At 43.9% G+C, this 17,079-nt stretch overlaps 1 protein-coding gene across 1 annotated transcript; it reads left to right on the top strand.

Annotated features, from left to right (window-relative positions):
* The first annotated feature begins 6,978 nt into the window (after nucleotides 1–6,978).
* On the top strand, nucleotides 6,979–11,427 carry LOC118087814 (interferon-inducible GTPase 5-like). The gene is made up of 2 exons (XM_035120825.2): nucleotides 6,979–7,084; nucleotides 9,617–11,427. The coding sequence occupies exon 2, from the start codon at nucleotides 9,634–9,636 to the stop codon at nucleotides 10,768–10,770; it is 1,137 nt and encodes a 378-aa protein (XP_034976716.2). The 5' UTR covers nucleotides 6,979–7,084; nucleotides 9,617–9,633; the 3' UTR covers nucleotides 10,771–11,427.
* The last annotated feature ends 5,652 nt before the right edge of the window (nucleotides 11,428–17,079 follow it).

Here is a 17,079-nt window from a genome sequence, read left to right as displayed (position 1 = left end):
TGCATGTTTGTGCAGTTGTGTGCCAATTGGTCATTTGCCTGTGCTTGGTAGCGGGTGACAGAGCAGGGTAGGGCAGTGCCGCAGCCGCATATACTAGAGGGGTGGGCTGAGCCAACTCCTGGTGGCCTGCCCCCATGCCCCCTCGCAATTTGCAGCTGAGCGAGTGGGCAGGATCAGTTTCCCAGGCAGCAAGCTCAGCCTGGAAGCTTCCTTTGCTGGCTGGAAAACCATCTCTGGGGCTTCCCCATTGGAAGACTAGTGGACTAGTAAAATATGCAATCTGCTGTTTTCTGCCCTGTTTTCTGCCCTGAGAGAACTTTGCTGCAAACAGATCCTAGGTATGTTTGTTCCTAAAGCAAACCTTTCCGCAGAGCTCAGGTCATTCTTCCAGCATTCTGCCCAGACCAGGAGTCTGACAAGGAGCGTGACTGGCAAAAGATGGATGTGTGGAGAACAATGGACATGTCCTTCAGGCACATGAAGGAATTCAGCAGGGCAGTTGTGGAGGACTCCCTGGTCTTGAATGGGGTAACTGTGCCCCCGAAGGAGCAGGTGCGCAGCCTGGGAGTCATTTTGGACTCACAGCTGTCCATGGAGGCGCAAGTGAATTCTGTGTCCAGGGCAGTTGTCTACCAGCTCCATCTGGTACGCAGGCTGAGACCCTACCTGCCCCCAGACTGTCTCGCCAGAGTGGTGCATGCTCTAGTTATGCCCTGCTTGGACTACTGCAATGCGCTCTACGTGGGGCTACCTTCGAAGGTGACCCGGAAACTACGATTAATCTAGAATGTGGCAGCTAGACTGGTGACAGAGTGGTCACCGAGACCATATAACACCATTCTTGAAAGGCCTACAATGGCTCCCAGTAAGTTTCCAAGCACAATTCAAAGTGTTGGTGCTGATCTTTAAAGTTCTAAACGGCCTCGGTCCAGTATACTTGAAGGAGCGTCTTCACCCCCATCAGACAGGAGGTCCAGCTCCGAGGACCTTCTGGCAGTTCCCTCACTGAGAGAAGTGAAGCTACAGGGAACCAGGCAGAGGGCCTTCTCAGTAATGGCACCTGCCCTGTGGAATGCCCTCTCATCAGATGTCAAGGAAATAAACAACTATCTGACTTTTAGAAGACATCTGAAGGCAGCCCTGTTTAGGGAAGTTTTTAATGTTTGATGTTTTATCGTGTTTTTAATATTCTGTTGGGAGTCGCCCGGAGTGGCTGGGGAAACCCAGCCAGATATTTTTTTTGGGGGGAGGGTATGAATTATTATTATTAGGCATCATTTTGGCCCAACACCATGAGGAAAGAAGTAATCACTTTCTACTCTGTCTAGGCAGACACAGCATGCATCAAAAAGGGTTAGGAAGCTTCTGCTTTTGCACTGCTGGGGGCAGGGGATCACAGGTGGGGGTAAGGACTAGGAATACTTTGTCTAAATTAATCTGCACCACACTATCTCTCCTTAATGCACTTGATTCCTTTTATGTTTCAGTGCCAAGAATGCCCCCTGCTACCAATGGAAAGGTTTGCCCATCCTGCTTTTCTAAAACACAGGAATGTCCTGAGGAATATGTCTATTGTACTGGAGGGGATCTTTTCTGCATAGGTTTTATCACGGTTTCAGGTATTGCTAATTCTGATTTTCCATGCTGCAGTCCATTTCAGTTTTTCTTCTTTCTATGGGATGTGGATTTATTTTCAGTATCGGTGGGGAAGACTTGTAGCTCAGGGCTATGCTAAACATGGCTGCACCAACACTAGCTTTTCCTGAGATGCAAACAGCATCTTCAGAGAGGTGACTTTTGTGGAGACTGAGGCAGGGAGAGAAAGAGTTAAGTTCCCCCCAGCCCCGCCCCCTTCATCCCCTTGTCCCCTCAGGCTTTCTTGTGGCTGCTATTTACCCAAGAAAAATGTGCACCTTAAATGCACAGATGTAGTTAATGTTGCTTCTAGCATGCTTTCCTTGCAAAAAGCCCCAAGTTGAATCACTGCCACCTCCAGTTAAAGGCCATAGATGGAAAAGATCTTCCCTGAGGCTCTGGAGGGCCACTGCCAGTCAGATTAGCGGACAATAATGAGCTAGAATGATATATACAGTCATCTTTTTATTGTGTATTCATGATGATTTGTACTCAGGATGCTATCAGAGTGGTGACACATGATTCTCCCTTTCAGGACTGCTGCTGCAAAGGTTTTGGGACAGTCACATTGCTTCATTTTGAATCAGTGCATATCCTGCTGAAATCCTATAACTTTTCCTACCACAAATGTTTATTTTTGTCCTGATTTCGTTGGGGGCTAAATCCCCTCCGGAAAGGAATAGTGTGGTAGCACTGGACCCCCACCACTTACTTCCTATTAGAGTGCCAACATGTTGCAAAATACGCCCACAATAAACACCAGCCTGGAGGCACCCGCCCGCAGCAGGTGCAGAATTGAGCCCCACCCTTCTGCCCATCAACTGATGTCATGAGTGATGTCTTGGCAGGCGGGTGTGGCTTGAGGGAAATGCCCTCATGTGCCTGGGAGGCCAAAATTGGCCAGCAGGGCAGATATCCCCCTGCCCCTCCGGTCTAGTAGCTTAAGGCAGGTAACTTTCGAGTCCAGTCACAGCAAACATTTTGGTTAGAACAGTGGTTCCCAACAGGTGGTCCGGGGACCCCCAGGGGTCCGCGAGCTATGCCAGAGGGGTCCTCAAGATGCTATTAGAATAAAAAAATATATTAAATATATTTCGTATGATAACAGATTTTTTGTTTTGGCCGCTTCCTGCATGAGCAGAGTCTAGCGCAAAACTAGAATTAGATAGAGGCAGTAGTTCTGCTGTATGCCGTTAGGTGGCGCTTTACAAACACTACTGTTTTGCAAAGAGGCAGCACGTGCATTCTACTAATGCTCACCTCCCCAAGATGCTTTGCGCGCGTCGGCTTCATTTGTGCGCTACTGCGCAGGTACCCTGTCTTCTCCATTCCCCTCCCTCCTCCCTGGCGCGCGCTGCCTCTTTGCAAAACAGTAGTGTTTGTAAACAAAGTGTTGTTTTTCGCGGAAGCTACAGTTTGCGTAGTTAAAAATGGACCGTTGGTTAAAAAGTGGTTCATCTCATTAAGAATTGTAAATTAAAACTAACTGTATACTGATGGAGTTCTCTGTTGTAACTGTAAAAAACGTATAAATATAAAATATAAAAAGACTCTTAATTTGGCTCTTTTAGGATTAGGAATTAATGGGGGTCCTTGTCACAATAGCGGCTCGATGAGGGGTCCTCGAGAAAATTTTGTTGGGAACCCCTGGGTTAGAAAGCAGAATGGCTGGGCTCTTTCAGTCTTGCTCTGTACTGTCAGGGGAACCTGTTCCCATTCAAACAGACTTGTACCATGATAACCATGGCAAGAGCTTAGATGGTCTGACAAACTGGGTATTTCCTTGAAACCTCCTCTTTCCTATCCTTAGGCTATTTGTAGTTGACCTTTTCATCTGACGTGATTTCCCGCCTTCGTTCCCTTTTCTGTATTTTTGTTTGCCAAATAATATTTATTAGTTTTCCAAAATTTTAACAAATCAATGCCAAATTACACCAAATTTAATACAATTTCTCCCCAAAAGTTGACTTCTCACTCTTCGTCCTCAATGTGTCCCTACTTTCCCCCATTGCTGCTTGATATTACGTATTTATCTCTAATTCACATTTCATTCCTTATATTCAGTTTATAATTTTTTATTATTATTAATTATAGTAATTTTTGTTTTTTTCCTATCCCATTATCCATCAGCTTTTGATTTATCAATTCCTGCTCATACACTTACATAACAATATCATAATACCTTAAAGAACAAAAGAGGTTATACATCCTTCTGTATAACCTCTTTTGCTCCTTTGTTCTAATTTGGTATATCAGCTTAAGGTCAGCTGTGATGTGTCCTACCATGCATAGGTATTTTTTAAATTGAGCAGATGGGGTTTTTTGTGTGTGTGTGTGCGTGCGTGCGCTAGTTCCTGACTCCCCTGACTGCTCGCCTTTGATTTCCCTTGCAGACACCAACATTGTAAATAGCACCATGAAGGGCTGCATTTCTGAAGTTGGCTGCCAGACACTACAAACAATGAACAGATCACTTGCTGGATTTCCTAATATGAGAAATGTGAGCTGTTCCCAGGCCAAGGTCTCTCAAGCCAGCAGGACCTTTCCCTTGTTAGGATACCCCCTCCTGGTTCTCCTGCTGATGAAACTTCTCTTATAATGTCTCTTTTGCAGCATCTCAGCAATGAAGAAATACTCCTCTCTTCCCCCTTTGCCTCTTGTTTTCAGTTTGGCCTTTCAGGAGGATTGGCCTTCTTTGAGTGAAAGTTAATTAAAGTTGAAAAAACTGAGATCCTATCTTTGTCTGCCTAAGAACATAGGACTCTGCCTTCTACTGAGTCAAACAAATCTAATTCAGTACTGTTTAATGGGCAATGTCTCTCCAGGGTTTCAGAAAGAGTTCTCTGCTAGCCCTATATGGGGATGCTGGGAATGAGCCTGGTTTGTTCTGCATGGAACTCTACAGTCCTACAGCCACAGCCCTTCCCTGTTGTTTCTACAGACCTGCCAATCAAAGTGCTCAGAGGTCCAAACTCAAAATTGGGCCAAAGTCAAGTTACCAACATTTTAAGAAGCGTCAAACTGCATGCAGCAGGAATGGGCTAAGATATTAATTTCATGCCCAGGCACTGAGCCAGCCATCCCGCACTGTGTATCAGACCACTCATGACATTATTTTTGGTTCAAATTAGGCCACAACTTCATTGATTAACAGATGTAAGGAGCTTTGACTTAGGCATTGCGTATAATGTGTATCAACCAGGCCGCCTGCTGGTTGATTCACCGAGAGGTTGATCTGGTGGTGGAGAGTCCCATGACATATATCAAATAGGTACTACCCCACCCAGATTGCCTTGGGAGGAGTGCTATGGCCCTAGCCCTCGTCTGGGCATCTGTACAGGAGCACCTCCTTCAGGATTATTATGATTTATTTTATATACCGCCCTTCATTTGAAGATCTCAGGGCAGTTCACAAGATTCTCTGTGCTCAAAGAAGAGTGCTGCTGTTATTTATCAATTTGATTTTTAACCTGCCTTTCCCCCTGAAGGAGTCCAGGCCTACAAGGAGGAGTCCATACTACAATATGGCAAACAGCACAATGCAATTTAAAACATCACAATTATTCAAAGCAACTAAAAGCACTATTCAGTATATATAGCACAATTTTAAGCTGCTGAACATTACCCCCCCCCAACATACCCCCCCCACCTGCTGAGCTGGGACTCAGATGGCTGAGCATATGACCCTGGATCAGGGGTCAGCAACCTTTTTCAGCCGTGGGCCGGTCCACCATCCCTCAGACCATGTGGTGGGCCGGACTATATTTTGGGGAAAAAAATGAACGAATTCCAATGCCCCACAAATAACCAAGAGATGCATTTTAAATAAAAGGACACATTCCACTTATGTATAAACACGCTGATTCCTGGACTGTCCATGGGCCAGACTGAGAAGGCGATTGGGCCGCATCTGGCCCCCGGGTCTTAGGTTGCCTACCTCTGCCCTGGATGCTCAAGCAGTTATCTATACTGATCATGCCCATAATTCATTCATTGGTGTTGTTGTGGTGGTGGTGGGGAGGCATGTGCACATAGGGGAGGAGGAATCTGCTCCCAGACAGGCTGAGGCTCACATCATTTAAATGTTTGCCAAAGTATATTTTTCCTGGTGGCTTTCTCTCATTTTCAGTTGATTCTTCCAATCTCTACAAAGTCTGAGATCCAGCAAGTGGAGCCTGAGGCGAAAGGCATACCCTTAAAACCAATTATTTCTCAGCCCATAAACTTGTTCAGGGTACCAGAACTGAACTGAACTATTTCTTACACCTGTGCCAAAGACACACACTTCTGCTCACCCTATTTTTATTCAGCAGCGTGCAACGTGCTGCTTTGTTGCTGCCATTGTAAAAACAATCTGGAGCAGGAAATTCAAACCAACCCGAGATCTAGTAGATCCTAGCCACAGAAGCTCTTACCCACTGGAGTCGGCTGTCCGAGCAGACTAGCCAGGTGCAAAGAAACTAACTATAAAGGAAAGGGAAAGGCACAGCTTCCATGCACCTTTTAATGGTTGTGTAGAAGAGGAAATCACATTGGGCAAGCCAAAATTCCCTCCCCTGTGCCCCTATTCAAGGTGCAGGAGCCCCACGTTGTCTTGCACTAGGCCATAGCGCATTGCAGAAACCAGTACAGCAATGCCTGCCCACCAGAGCCAGTAACTGAGGAGCGGACAATGAGTTCTCCTCTGTCTGGAAATTCTGTCAGGAAGGCAGGCATAGGTGCATTCACACCAAACATTTAAAGCTAGGATAGCTCAGTCAGCAGAGCATGAGACTCTTCATCTTAGGGTGGTGGGTTCAAGTCCCATGTTGCGCAAAAGATTCCTGCCCTGCAGGGGGGTTCGACTAGATGACCCTCGGGGTCCCTTCCAGCTCTACAATTCTACACAGTATGTAGTGTGTGTGTGTGTGTGTGTGTGTGTGTGTGACAGAGAGAACTACACTAGTGGCCAAAATTGTGGAAACCTTTTGGAAAAGGTGCATTTCCGAGGTTTGATGGCTCATAACACTACTTTCTTTTGGAGCAATACCATAAAATTATATATCAATGGAAAGATAAGTTAATGAAGAATGTAATGTAATATTTTTTATGAAAGATTATTTATTACAATAGCAGTCATAAAGAAGAAACGTAAAACACGTAGAAAAAATGAGCTATACAAAAATTCTCACCCTGTCAGTTAATACAGTACAGTACAGTACAGTATTTACAGTAGTTGGGTAACCGTTAGCCTTCCCATGGTGTACATAAAAATCAGGGTCACAAGGTGGCACCAGGCACAGAGTCTTTAGTTTGGGTGTGGGCAGAGTGAAGGTTTGTTTCACTTTTACTTCCAGCGAGTCCCGGAGAATTGCAGGCAGGCGTCAGGGTTGTTGTGCGTTGCTGCTACGGCACCAAAGCGGAGGGCTACTCTCGAGGAAGACTCCAGCCGCTTTGCAGGGAACTGAAGGTGAGCTCAAAACACTTTCCAAGCCCTTTAAGCTATAGCAACAGCCACCCACCCTCCTTGAGTTTGTAGCGGGGCAGGGGAGAGGGAAATAGTGCAAGAGACATGTGGGTGCTGGGAGAGAGGGTCCCCACTGCAGATCTCTTGCTAGAAGCCCACAAAAACGCGCGCGCACCTGCAGCTGGCTTAGTTTAGTCTCAATCCTTGCTGCTTCTTCTTTCGTGATTCTGGTTTCCTCCTCCTCTCCCGTAATTCTGCTTCTTCCAACCATCTGCAAATGGGGGGGAAAGGCTGCAGCTTAGCGGTGAAGCACAGGCATTGCACGCAAACCGTATCAGATTTAAACCGCGGCATCATGGGAATGTCTTCTTTTCTGAAAAGCTGGAGGGTCAGTGCTGACAATACTGAGCTAGATGGAGCAATGGTTAGATGCTTGGTGTGATGTAGTTTCCAGAGTGATTAAGCCAGCATTACTGGCGAGGTTTCCAGAGTCCCACTTCCGTGTCCTGAGGACCAACATCCAGGCAACCCTAAAAAGGTTGTGGGCTGTTAAGAGGCCTTGATGCTGGCAGTTCCAAACCTTGCACAAACTGGTATCTTTTTTAAAAAACAGACTATCTTGAAACTGTGCCCAGTTTTTCTGTCATGCAAAGAAAATGTTACACTGTTTATTTCAATGACATATCAATATCTGATGCCAGTACAGTATTGTGTTGTTGGCCGCTGTTTGTATTGGGAGGCGATGGAGAGCACCTTTGTGGGTGAGGTCAAACAGTTGGAAGGTTGCAGATGATTTCTCTTTATGTTTTTGCACTTGTGTGAATTGCTGTTTTAGTGTGGTTGACACCAGGCAGGCATCTCCACTGCACTGTTTTGGCATCTGCTTAGTTTAAAACGTTTGTTTTGTTTTGTTTAGGAAAGTGTATCCAGACACATGGGCATTGGCATGCTTTAATCTCTTCTAATTTGAAGTTATCTATTTAATAGTTTGATTGTAGCAAAACCTCTGAGAGGTTTGAAAGAAATATTACCATGATCAATAAAATGCATGTTTTTAACTGCAATGCAGTTGGTCAGTTAGGTAAGTATTTTTATTTATTTACTTGATTTAGGAGAGGCAGCTGCCCCCCACCCCCTTGGCTATGGTCAGGGATGGGGAACCTGAGGCCTGGGAGCTACAGTAAATGTGGCCCTTCATGTGTCTCTTTCTGGACCTCAACACATTCCAAAGGTGACAAACCAATGAAGGGCAAGGCCATGTTTTCTTTCCCCGCTCCAAATTAACAAAATAGCAAAGGGAACCTTGTAAAGCTCAGTTGGTAATAATAATAATAATAATAATAATAATAATAATAATAATAATAATAATTACAGTCATACCTCGGTTTAAGTATGCCTCGGTTTGAGTATTTTCAGTTTAAGTACTCTGCGGGCCTGTCTGGAACGGATTAATCCACTTTCCATTACTTTCAATGGGAAAGTTCACTTCAGGTTAAGTACGCTTCAGGATAAGTACGGACTTCCAGAACCAATTACACTCATACCTCGGGTTAAGTACGCTTCAGGTTGAGTACACCGCGGACCCGCCTGGAACAGATTAGTCCACTTTACATTACTTTCAATGGGAAAGTTCGCTTCAGGTTAAGAACGCTTCAGGTTAAGTATAGACTTCCGGAACCAATTGTGTTTGTAAACCGAGGTACCACTGTATAATTTATTTATACCCCACGCATCTGGCTGGGTTTCCCCAGCCACTCTGGGCAGCTCCCAATCGAGTGTTAAAAACAATACAGCATTAAATATTAAAAACTTCCCTAAACAGGCTGCATTCAGATGTCTTTTAAAAATAGGATAGCTGCTTATTTCCTTGACATCTGATGGGAGGGCGTTCCACAGGGCGGGCACCACTACCAAGAAGGCCCTCTGTCTGGTTCCATGTAACCTCACTTCTCGCAACGAGGGAACCCGTATCCAGGCTGAACGATGGGGGTGGAGATGTTCCTTCAGGTATAGAGGACCAAGGCCATTTAGGGCTTTAAAGGTCAGCACCAACACTTTGAATTGTGCTTGGAAACGTACTGGGAGCCAATGCAGATCTCTCAGGACCGGTGTTACGGTATATGGTCCTGGCAGCCACTCCCAGTCACCAGTCTAGCTGCTGCATTCTGGATTAATTGCAGTTTCCAGGTCACCTTCAAAGGTGGCGCCATGCAGAGCGCATTGAAGTAGTCCAAGCGGGAGATAACTAAAGCATGCACCACTCTGGCAAGACAGTCTGCAGGCAGGTAGGGTCTCAGCCGGTGTACCAGATGCAGCTGGTAGACAGCTGTCCTGGACATAGAATTAACCTGCGCCTCCATGGACAGCTGTGTTAGGGTTAGGGTTAGGTTTGGGTTTGATCCCCATATTGGGCAAAAGATTCCTGCATTACAGGGGGTGGACTAGATGACCCCCGGGTCCCTTCCAACTCCCAGTTCAATGATTCTACCCTGTGATTCTATGAAAATGAAATGCCTCTCTGTTGTGTTCTTTCAGGTGAGACCTCCAGAACCATGGCTGAGTTGCTGGAAAACAGCAGAATGGCAGACGTCCTTAGCATTTTGCTGGAAACACCAGATAAGATCAAGCTTGACATCGCCATTTCAGGAGTAACGGGTGCTGGGAAATCTGCCCTGGTCAATGCCCTTCGAGGTCTTAGCGATGAGGAAGAAGGTGCTGCAGAAACTGGAGTATGTGAAACCACTATGAACGTAGTCCCTTACCAGCACCCTAAACTTCCCAGTGTAACAATATGGGATCTCCCAGGAATTGGCACACCTCAATTCACAGCTGATACGTACCTCCAGCAGGTAAACTTTGACCGCTATGACTTCTTCATTATTGTCAGCAGCCGCCATTTATGCCAGAATGATATTCTCCTGGCAAAAGCAATTGAGCAGCTGGGGAAAAAGTTTTACTTTGTGCGCACCAAGGTCGACTGGGATTTGGAAAGTGCCAGGAGACAACAGGCCCCCTTCTATGATGAGGAGGGTGTCCTGAGGAAAATCCGTAACGACTGTATGCAGAGACTCAGAGACGCAAAGTTCACCTCTCAGGGGGTTTTCCTCCTTTCCAGATACGACCTCAACAAGTACGATTTCCACCGTTTGGAGGAAACTCTAGAGAAGGACCTCCCTGTCCACAAACAACGGGCTTTTATTTTGGCCCTTCCAAGCATTTCCACGCATATCCTACAGAAGAAGAAAGCGGTTCTGAAGAAACACGTGTGGGAAGTAGCCACGGTGTCGTGTGGCGTCACCGCAACCCCAACGCCAGACATCCCTTTTGCTTGTGACACCTCCCTCCTCTTGCCGTCCATGTTAAATTACTATCAGGAGTTTGGTGTGGATGATGGGTCTCTTGCCAAACTCGCTAGGCTGGTCAAGCAACCTGAGGAGGAACTTAGAGCTGAGATGAAGAAGTCCCCTCTGTCTTCAGCATTGCCTTTGCATGTAGGCAGGTTACTGACCAACGCGCAGGTCGGGTTTTTCCGTGTTATGTTCTCACCTCTATTGCTGCTCCTTGGCTCCCCAGCAGCGGGAAGAATTGCTTTTATGTCGACGCTGAGAATGCTGGAAAGATTCATGGACGATTTGGAGGAAGATGCTGAAAGGGTTCTTAGCAAGGCAGTTGGGAGGAAAATCGCTTAGGCATGGAGGGTTTTCTTTTTTTCAGTATTCCCCCCCCCCCAATTATATTTTATCAATTTTCAACATTTTTAGCACATACAATCAAAACACAATTCCGTCTCTTCTCTTGCTTTTGTCTGCTTCCCACTCTGTTTTTCATGGAGTTGTTTCTCCCCTTCTGCTGCATCCTATCTTCTATCTATTAGATCATAATCATGATATTATAATCTAATTACTTCCATTGCTCATAGCTCAGATCCTGTTCACAAGTACATCATACTGTAATACTTCTTTAAGTAATCCAAAAAGGCAGCCATCCTTCCACAAAGCACTCATTATTAGGTTCTCTTAATCTTGCTGTTAATTTTGTCAGTGCTGCATAGTAAGTACATTTACATCTTACTTATCAGTTACAGGTAGGTAGCCGTGTTGGTCTGGGTCGAAGTAAAATAAAAAAATTCCTTCAGTAGCACCTTAAAGACCAACTAAGTTTTTATTTTGGTATGAGCTTTCGTGTGCATGCACACTACTTATCAGTATTAGCAAGAAATGGGAAGACAGAAGATTTACCTACGGTGGATGATTGGCAGTTGAAGCTGATAGAATTCATGGAACTGTCTGAGCTGACCGGGAGACTCCGTGACCAGGGGGAAGAATCGGTGGAAGAAGATTGGAAGAGGGGGGTTCTGGGGGGGGATGAGGGGGGGGGACAAGCCCAGCTATGAAGATGCACCGCCTTTGACTGCGCACTGTCCATGGGGATACCTGGTGGCAGGAGGGATCTCGGGGGGGGGGGGGGGGTTTGGAAGAAGGAGGAAAATATGTTATTTTATGTTTATGTGTCTAATTTTCTTTTTGTTCAGTTTATATGCAAAACCAATAAAAATTACTTTTTTTAAAAAAAAAGAAGATTGGAAGAAATTTAAAGTTTATTAGAAAATAATTGTAAGATTAGCAGTGTTTAATAAAAGATTTGGAAGTATAAGGAGGTTGTAGAGGAGGATTAGTTGAGTTATTATTGTGTAGTAAGATTTAGTTGTGTTATTGTATTGAGTATCAAGAATTAATTAGAATAGAGTTGTATTTTAAGATAGTAATAAGAGATTTATTATGTTACCAAGTTAATGAGAGTTTTAATATGTTCAGATAATTATTTAAAAGATGGGAATTAAGATATGGAAGTAGATGGGAATTAAGATATGGAAGTACTACTGAAGCAGTATAATGAAACGCAGTAGGGAAGGATTGGAGGAAGTCATTAATGATAGATTCTATGATAGAAGATATTTCTGATATTTTTTTTAATGTAGCGTATGTATTGTGTTTGTTATTTTTGTGTGTGTCTTTCTTTGTTGTTTTTGGTTTGTTTTATATATATACAAATTTTATATATATATATATATATATATATATATATATATATATATATATATATATAATCATCTTATTTATCCATTCTTTGGTAGGAGCTTCATACTTCCATTTTTCATGCATAAAGAATCCTAGCTGCTGTTGTTACATACAGTACATAGACAACTTTAATATTTTCTTTGGGATTTCTACTCCTATAATCCCCAACAAACGCTTCAGGCTTTTTTTGGTATGCTCATTTTGGACATCTTTTTTTTATCTCATCATGTATTATTTCCCAAAATACCCTTGCTTTCTTGCAAGTTTACCACATATGAAAAAAATCCATCAATTCCAGCATAATTTGTTAGGTTTTGGGTACCATCTATACATCATTTTCATATAATTATCTTTTAACAAGCAGTAAATTTCATATCTACTTTCTACAGCTTTCCCCATGCACTCATTTCTACATTATGTCCCAGGTCTGTAGCCCATTGTATCATTGTTGATTTAACCATTTTGTCTTTCGTCTCCCCTTTTTTCAATATTATTTATTGTTGTTTTCCAACACCTCGGAACCTGATGTCCCATCCAGTACAGCTTTAACAAATTATTATCAACTCTCATTGCTTTGTTCCAGGAAACTCCTCTATGGGATACTATTCGTTCCCTTACAGTGCTAGCAAATGGCAACAAGAAGCGAGATGCAAATATTTGTCAGTTATGCTATCTACAAAACGGTGCAAATCTTTGGGGCTGGTCTTTCATTTTCTGGTGTCTTTGTTAAATGTAATAAAGTTCCACCATTCTCCAGCAAATTTGTCCTTGTGTAGCTCTGGGTTTTGTGTTAATTTCTCTGTGGGTGCTGTTTACCACACACTCTCATATCAGGATAATACAGGTTCCCTTAGTGTCATACTTGCTGCTGCCAACAAAAATCCAGTTAAGTGTTTATCTACCAGGTCTTTGTTGTTATTCATATACAGATTCAGTAAAGCTAGCTCTGGAGTGCTGGTGATAGGCTGATGGGTCATTTTATCTATATCACCATCACCTGGTCTCAAAACATTGTCCCCTTGGGGTATATCCATAGATGTGCCAGTAATGACCCCTTTCTCTGCAGCCAAGCCAGCACAATGGTGAGCTATGTTGCAAATGTTAGTGAGGTAAGATGCCATTTTTGCACCATTTCCAGTTTCATACCTTTAATGTGGTATTTCATATATTTAATGCCGTTCCATATCTTTAATAATGGTATTCATGTTCAATTCCAGTTCCTTAATCTGTTTCCCACATACATTTCAATCCCCCAGATTTGTCCATAGCCATCCATTTATAAATTTGGGGGACAATGCCCCCCCTTCCCTTATCAGGGACCCTGGTTATCAGATGTTTCTTTCCAACAAGTGTATAAACTGCACACTCTCTTTTAGTGAATTCGGTGTTTAAAGAAGCTGGCAGATTTTTCACTTGATGTCGCAGTTAGATCTTTCCACTTTTAATGCACAAGAGTTTAATGTTTCATCTAGCAGATGGGGGCAACTGCTGATTTCTTTCTATACGTGTTGTATTTAGGGTGAATTTGCTCTAGGTAGTAACGTGGAACTAAATAGATGCTAATCAAAGTTTTCCAAGTGATTCCTGGGGTGTGCCAGGGTAAAGAGAAAGCTGTGATTCTTCAAAGGCCCCCCTCCAGGGCATTATAATAACTTTACAGCACTTTTTTTAAAAAATACATAAGATGGTAATGGGCCAACCTACCTCACAGGGTTGTTGTGGGGATTAAATGAGGAGGGGGAGAACCACATATGCCACCTTGAGCTCCTTGGAGAAAAAAGGTGGTCTATAAATGAAATAAATGGATGGATAGAGCATATAGTGCGGATTAGGTAACATACATGGTCATGGGTTGTGATGGGACCTGTTGTGATAATATTGGTAGGCTACTGTCACTTGAATGTGAAAAGAACCTTAGAGGCTCCCTTCCTATCATGCACTTCTTGCACCTCCGTCTCTTTTTAGTAGCGTATTAATATTTATTAAATTTGTATGCCGCCATTCGAAGATCCCAGGGAGGTTCCCAATATACGCCCAGTAGAATCACCCCAGGCCCATTCCCCTCCCTCCATACAATGGTGGGGCTTCAAGGATGCCTTTTATGGGCCTGTACACCAGGGCTGGCCCACCCATGAGGCAACGTGCAGCAACCGCCTCGGGCGGCAGGATCCACGGGGGCAGAAGATCCCGAAGCAGATCTTGTTCCCCTCTTGTTCCTTATCTTCACTAGCTCCTCCTCTGGCAGGGCGGAGGGCAGCATTTTTGTAGTTTGCCTCAGGTGCCAAAATGCCTTGGGCCAGCCCTGGTCAGGACAGTTCAGGCCCATCTCCCAGAATCCTTTGGGGGAAGAAGCCATAACTGTTTAAACTGGTATTCTAGATCTCTAAATGCGGGGCGTCGACGTGGCCTCAGGGGCTGCCTGCCACAGAGAATTCATTCATTCGTTCTCAATATTAATTTCATAATGGCATACACCGCTCTGCTGTAAAAGATCTCAAAGCGGTTTGCGAAAAGAAGGCCCTCCCGTGTGGCCACCATTGCCACCACTGAGCTTTTCAGGGTGGTGGGACAAGCAGTAGGGATTGTTCCCCCTTGCTAAGGGGTTCTATAGGGAAGGAGGAGGCCTTTCAGGTATTTGGGGCCTGAGCTGATTAGGACTTTAAGCGCAGGAGCACCTTGAAATGGGCCCAGAAACAGACTGGCAAGCAGCGCAGATGTTTTAAAATGAGCCTCGCAAAGTCTAATGGGGAGACTTCATTAGACCCATGGGCCAGAAGTCCCCCTGCCTTGCTGTAGGAGACTGCTTTAACTTGTTCCTATTCTTGGGGCAAAGATAGATAAATTCCTATCTCCAGTCCATCTTGTCTTGCACATTTCTGTATTTCCCCCTCTAAGCTTGCATTTCTGACTGCAATTAAAACAACAGCTAGCCCAACCTAGATGTGCTTGAAAATACAGTACATAACGTACATTTGCTATGAAGGTAGTCCAAGGACTTTCTTGAAATGTCCATACTCTCCAAGTGTCCCTATTTTCCAGGGACGTCTTGGATTTAGAGAAGCCGTCCCTGTTTCTGATTAATGTCCCACTTTTCTTTAGGGTGTCCTTATTTTCACTGATGAAATGTTGGAGGGTATGGAGTTATCCAACTGTGCCCCCCCCCAGCTGTCTGATGGCAAACCTGTATAGGAAAGGTTTTTTTTAATGTTTAATGTTTTATTATGCTTTTATATATGTTGGAAGCTGCCCAGAGTGGCTGGGGCAGCCCAGTAAGATATGTGGGATATAATAGTAAAATTATCATTCATTGGAGAGATGTTGAGGGTATGGAAACGTCCCTATTTTGTTTTTTAAGAACTAGTGATGGAGGAGAACTTTGCTTTTTAAAAAGCAAACAAACTTAATTTACACCTCTCTCACTAATACCTCAGTCAGAATGTATACTTCAGTTGAGTTTTGTGACAGTTTTTAGCTCGGAAAATGCACAAAAATGCGTATTTCCTGATATGATAGGTTCAGAATTGCAAATATTGAGATAAAATACACATTTAATTGCAAATTTTCATATATCTATATTTTAAAAACCCAACAGCAAGTCATACATTAATGGGATTGAAAATGGACTTCTGAATGCACACTTGATATGGGTCACATTGAAAATCAGTTAGAAAAGCCAGCTCTTGATTCTATAGCTCTTGCTGCCCATGTTCAAAGTGCCCCTGAGTGCAGCAGGCTGTGATTCTGTGATCTGCCATCTCAGGAATTTCATATGGAAATATAAAAAGATATGTCTTTTCCATGAACATTTGTGCTGTCATACTCTGCCAAATGTTCTAGTTCATTAAATATAATATAATATAATATAATATAATATAATATAAACATCATTATCATTGCATTATTAGTATTTATTACCCACACTACACAAAAACATCTCTGGATAGATTATAGCATGTGGGAAGGGAGTCTGACATTCATGGAGCCATCACTGAGAAGACCCTCAACTGAGTTATTGCCCTCCAAATGTTTAAGGTGGATCCTTCGCTGATCTTATTCTTCAGGCTGGCTTATAGGAAGGGAAGTGCTCATTCAGATATTTGGGGTCCAGGTCCAGAATGGGATAAGGGTTAGGAGTTTCCACATTTTACACACACACACACACACACACACACACACACACACACACACACACTGTACACATTCCACCAAGTGAGAATTGTATCACCCCTCTGCTTCTGAAGATTACTAGCAAGTCAATTATGCCTTATCAAGTGTTTGCATTTGCATGCACACTGCGGGAAGTTGCCATTTGACACACAGACATTTCCCTCTGCATACTCTTGCAGGCTCTTGGTGCCAGAAAATTGCTTCATTGTAGAGAGTTTCTCCACTGCTTGTCCCCTGTAGCTGTCCTACCAGGATGCAGACTCTCCTGGCATCTTTCCTCTTCTTTGTACTTCTGACAAAGGGTAAGAAGTAGCTGGGAGCAAGTTGGAGATGGGCATGCAAGACTGATAATATGCTGAGTGTTTGTTGTCGCAGAGTTGGAAGGAAAGAATTTAAAGTCTCCTGAGTAGAGGCTCTTTAGAGCCCGTGTTTCCAAAAAATCTTGAAAGAAGGGTCACAGCTTGGTGGCAGAGCACGTGCTTTGCATGCAGAATGTCTCAGAGTCAGTCCCTGGCATCCTCAAATATATCTGGGGGTGAACGCATCCTGAGAGGGCTGCTGTCAGTCAGTGTAAACTGCTGAGCTAGAGAGGCCAAAGGTCTGGCTTCAGTGATCTGGCCTGACCCTGCTTCTAATTCCTGGCTCCAGCACAGATTCCATTCTTGGAATCATTGAGGTAGCTTCCTGGCGAGGCCCTCTAAATATGGGTCATTAAGGTAACAAAAGAAGTGGCTCTGTGCCAGATTAAACAAA

Source organism: Zootoca vivipara, chromosome 6 (genome assembly GCF_963506605.1).
Source record: "Zootoca vivipara chromosome 6, rZooViv1.1, whole genome shotgun sequence".
Taxonomy (NCBI): Eukaryota; Metazoa; Chordata; class Lepidosauria; order Squamata; family Lacertidae; genus Zootoca; species Zootoca vivipara.
This window is presented reverse-complemented; position numbering and strand designations above follow the sequence as displayed.

What these genes read in the sequence shown, in the direction of transcription:
- LOC118087814 (XM_035120825.2), top strand. Translation starts at nt 9,634, where the DNA reads ATGGCTGAGTTGCTGGAAAACAGCAGAATGGCAGACGTCCTTAGCATT.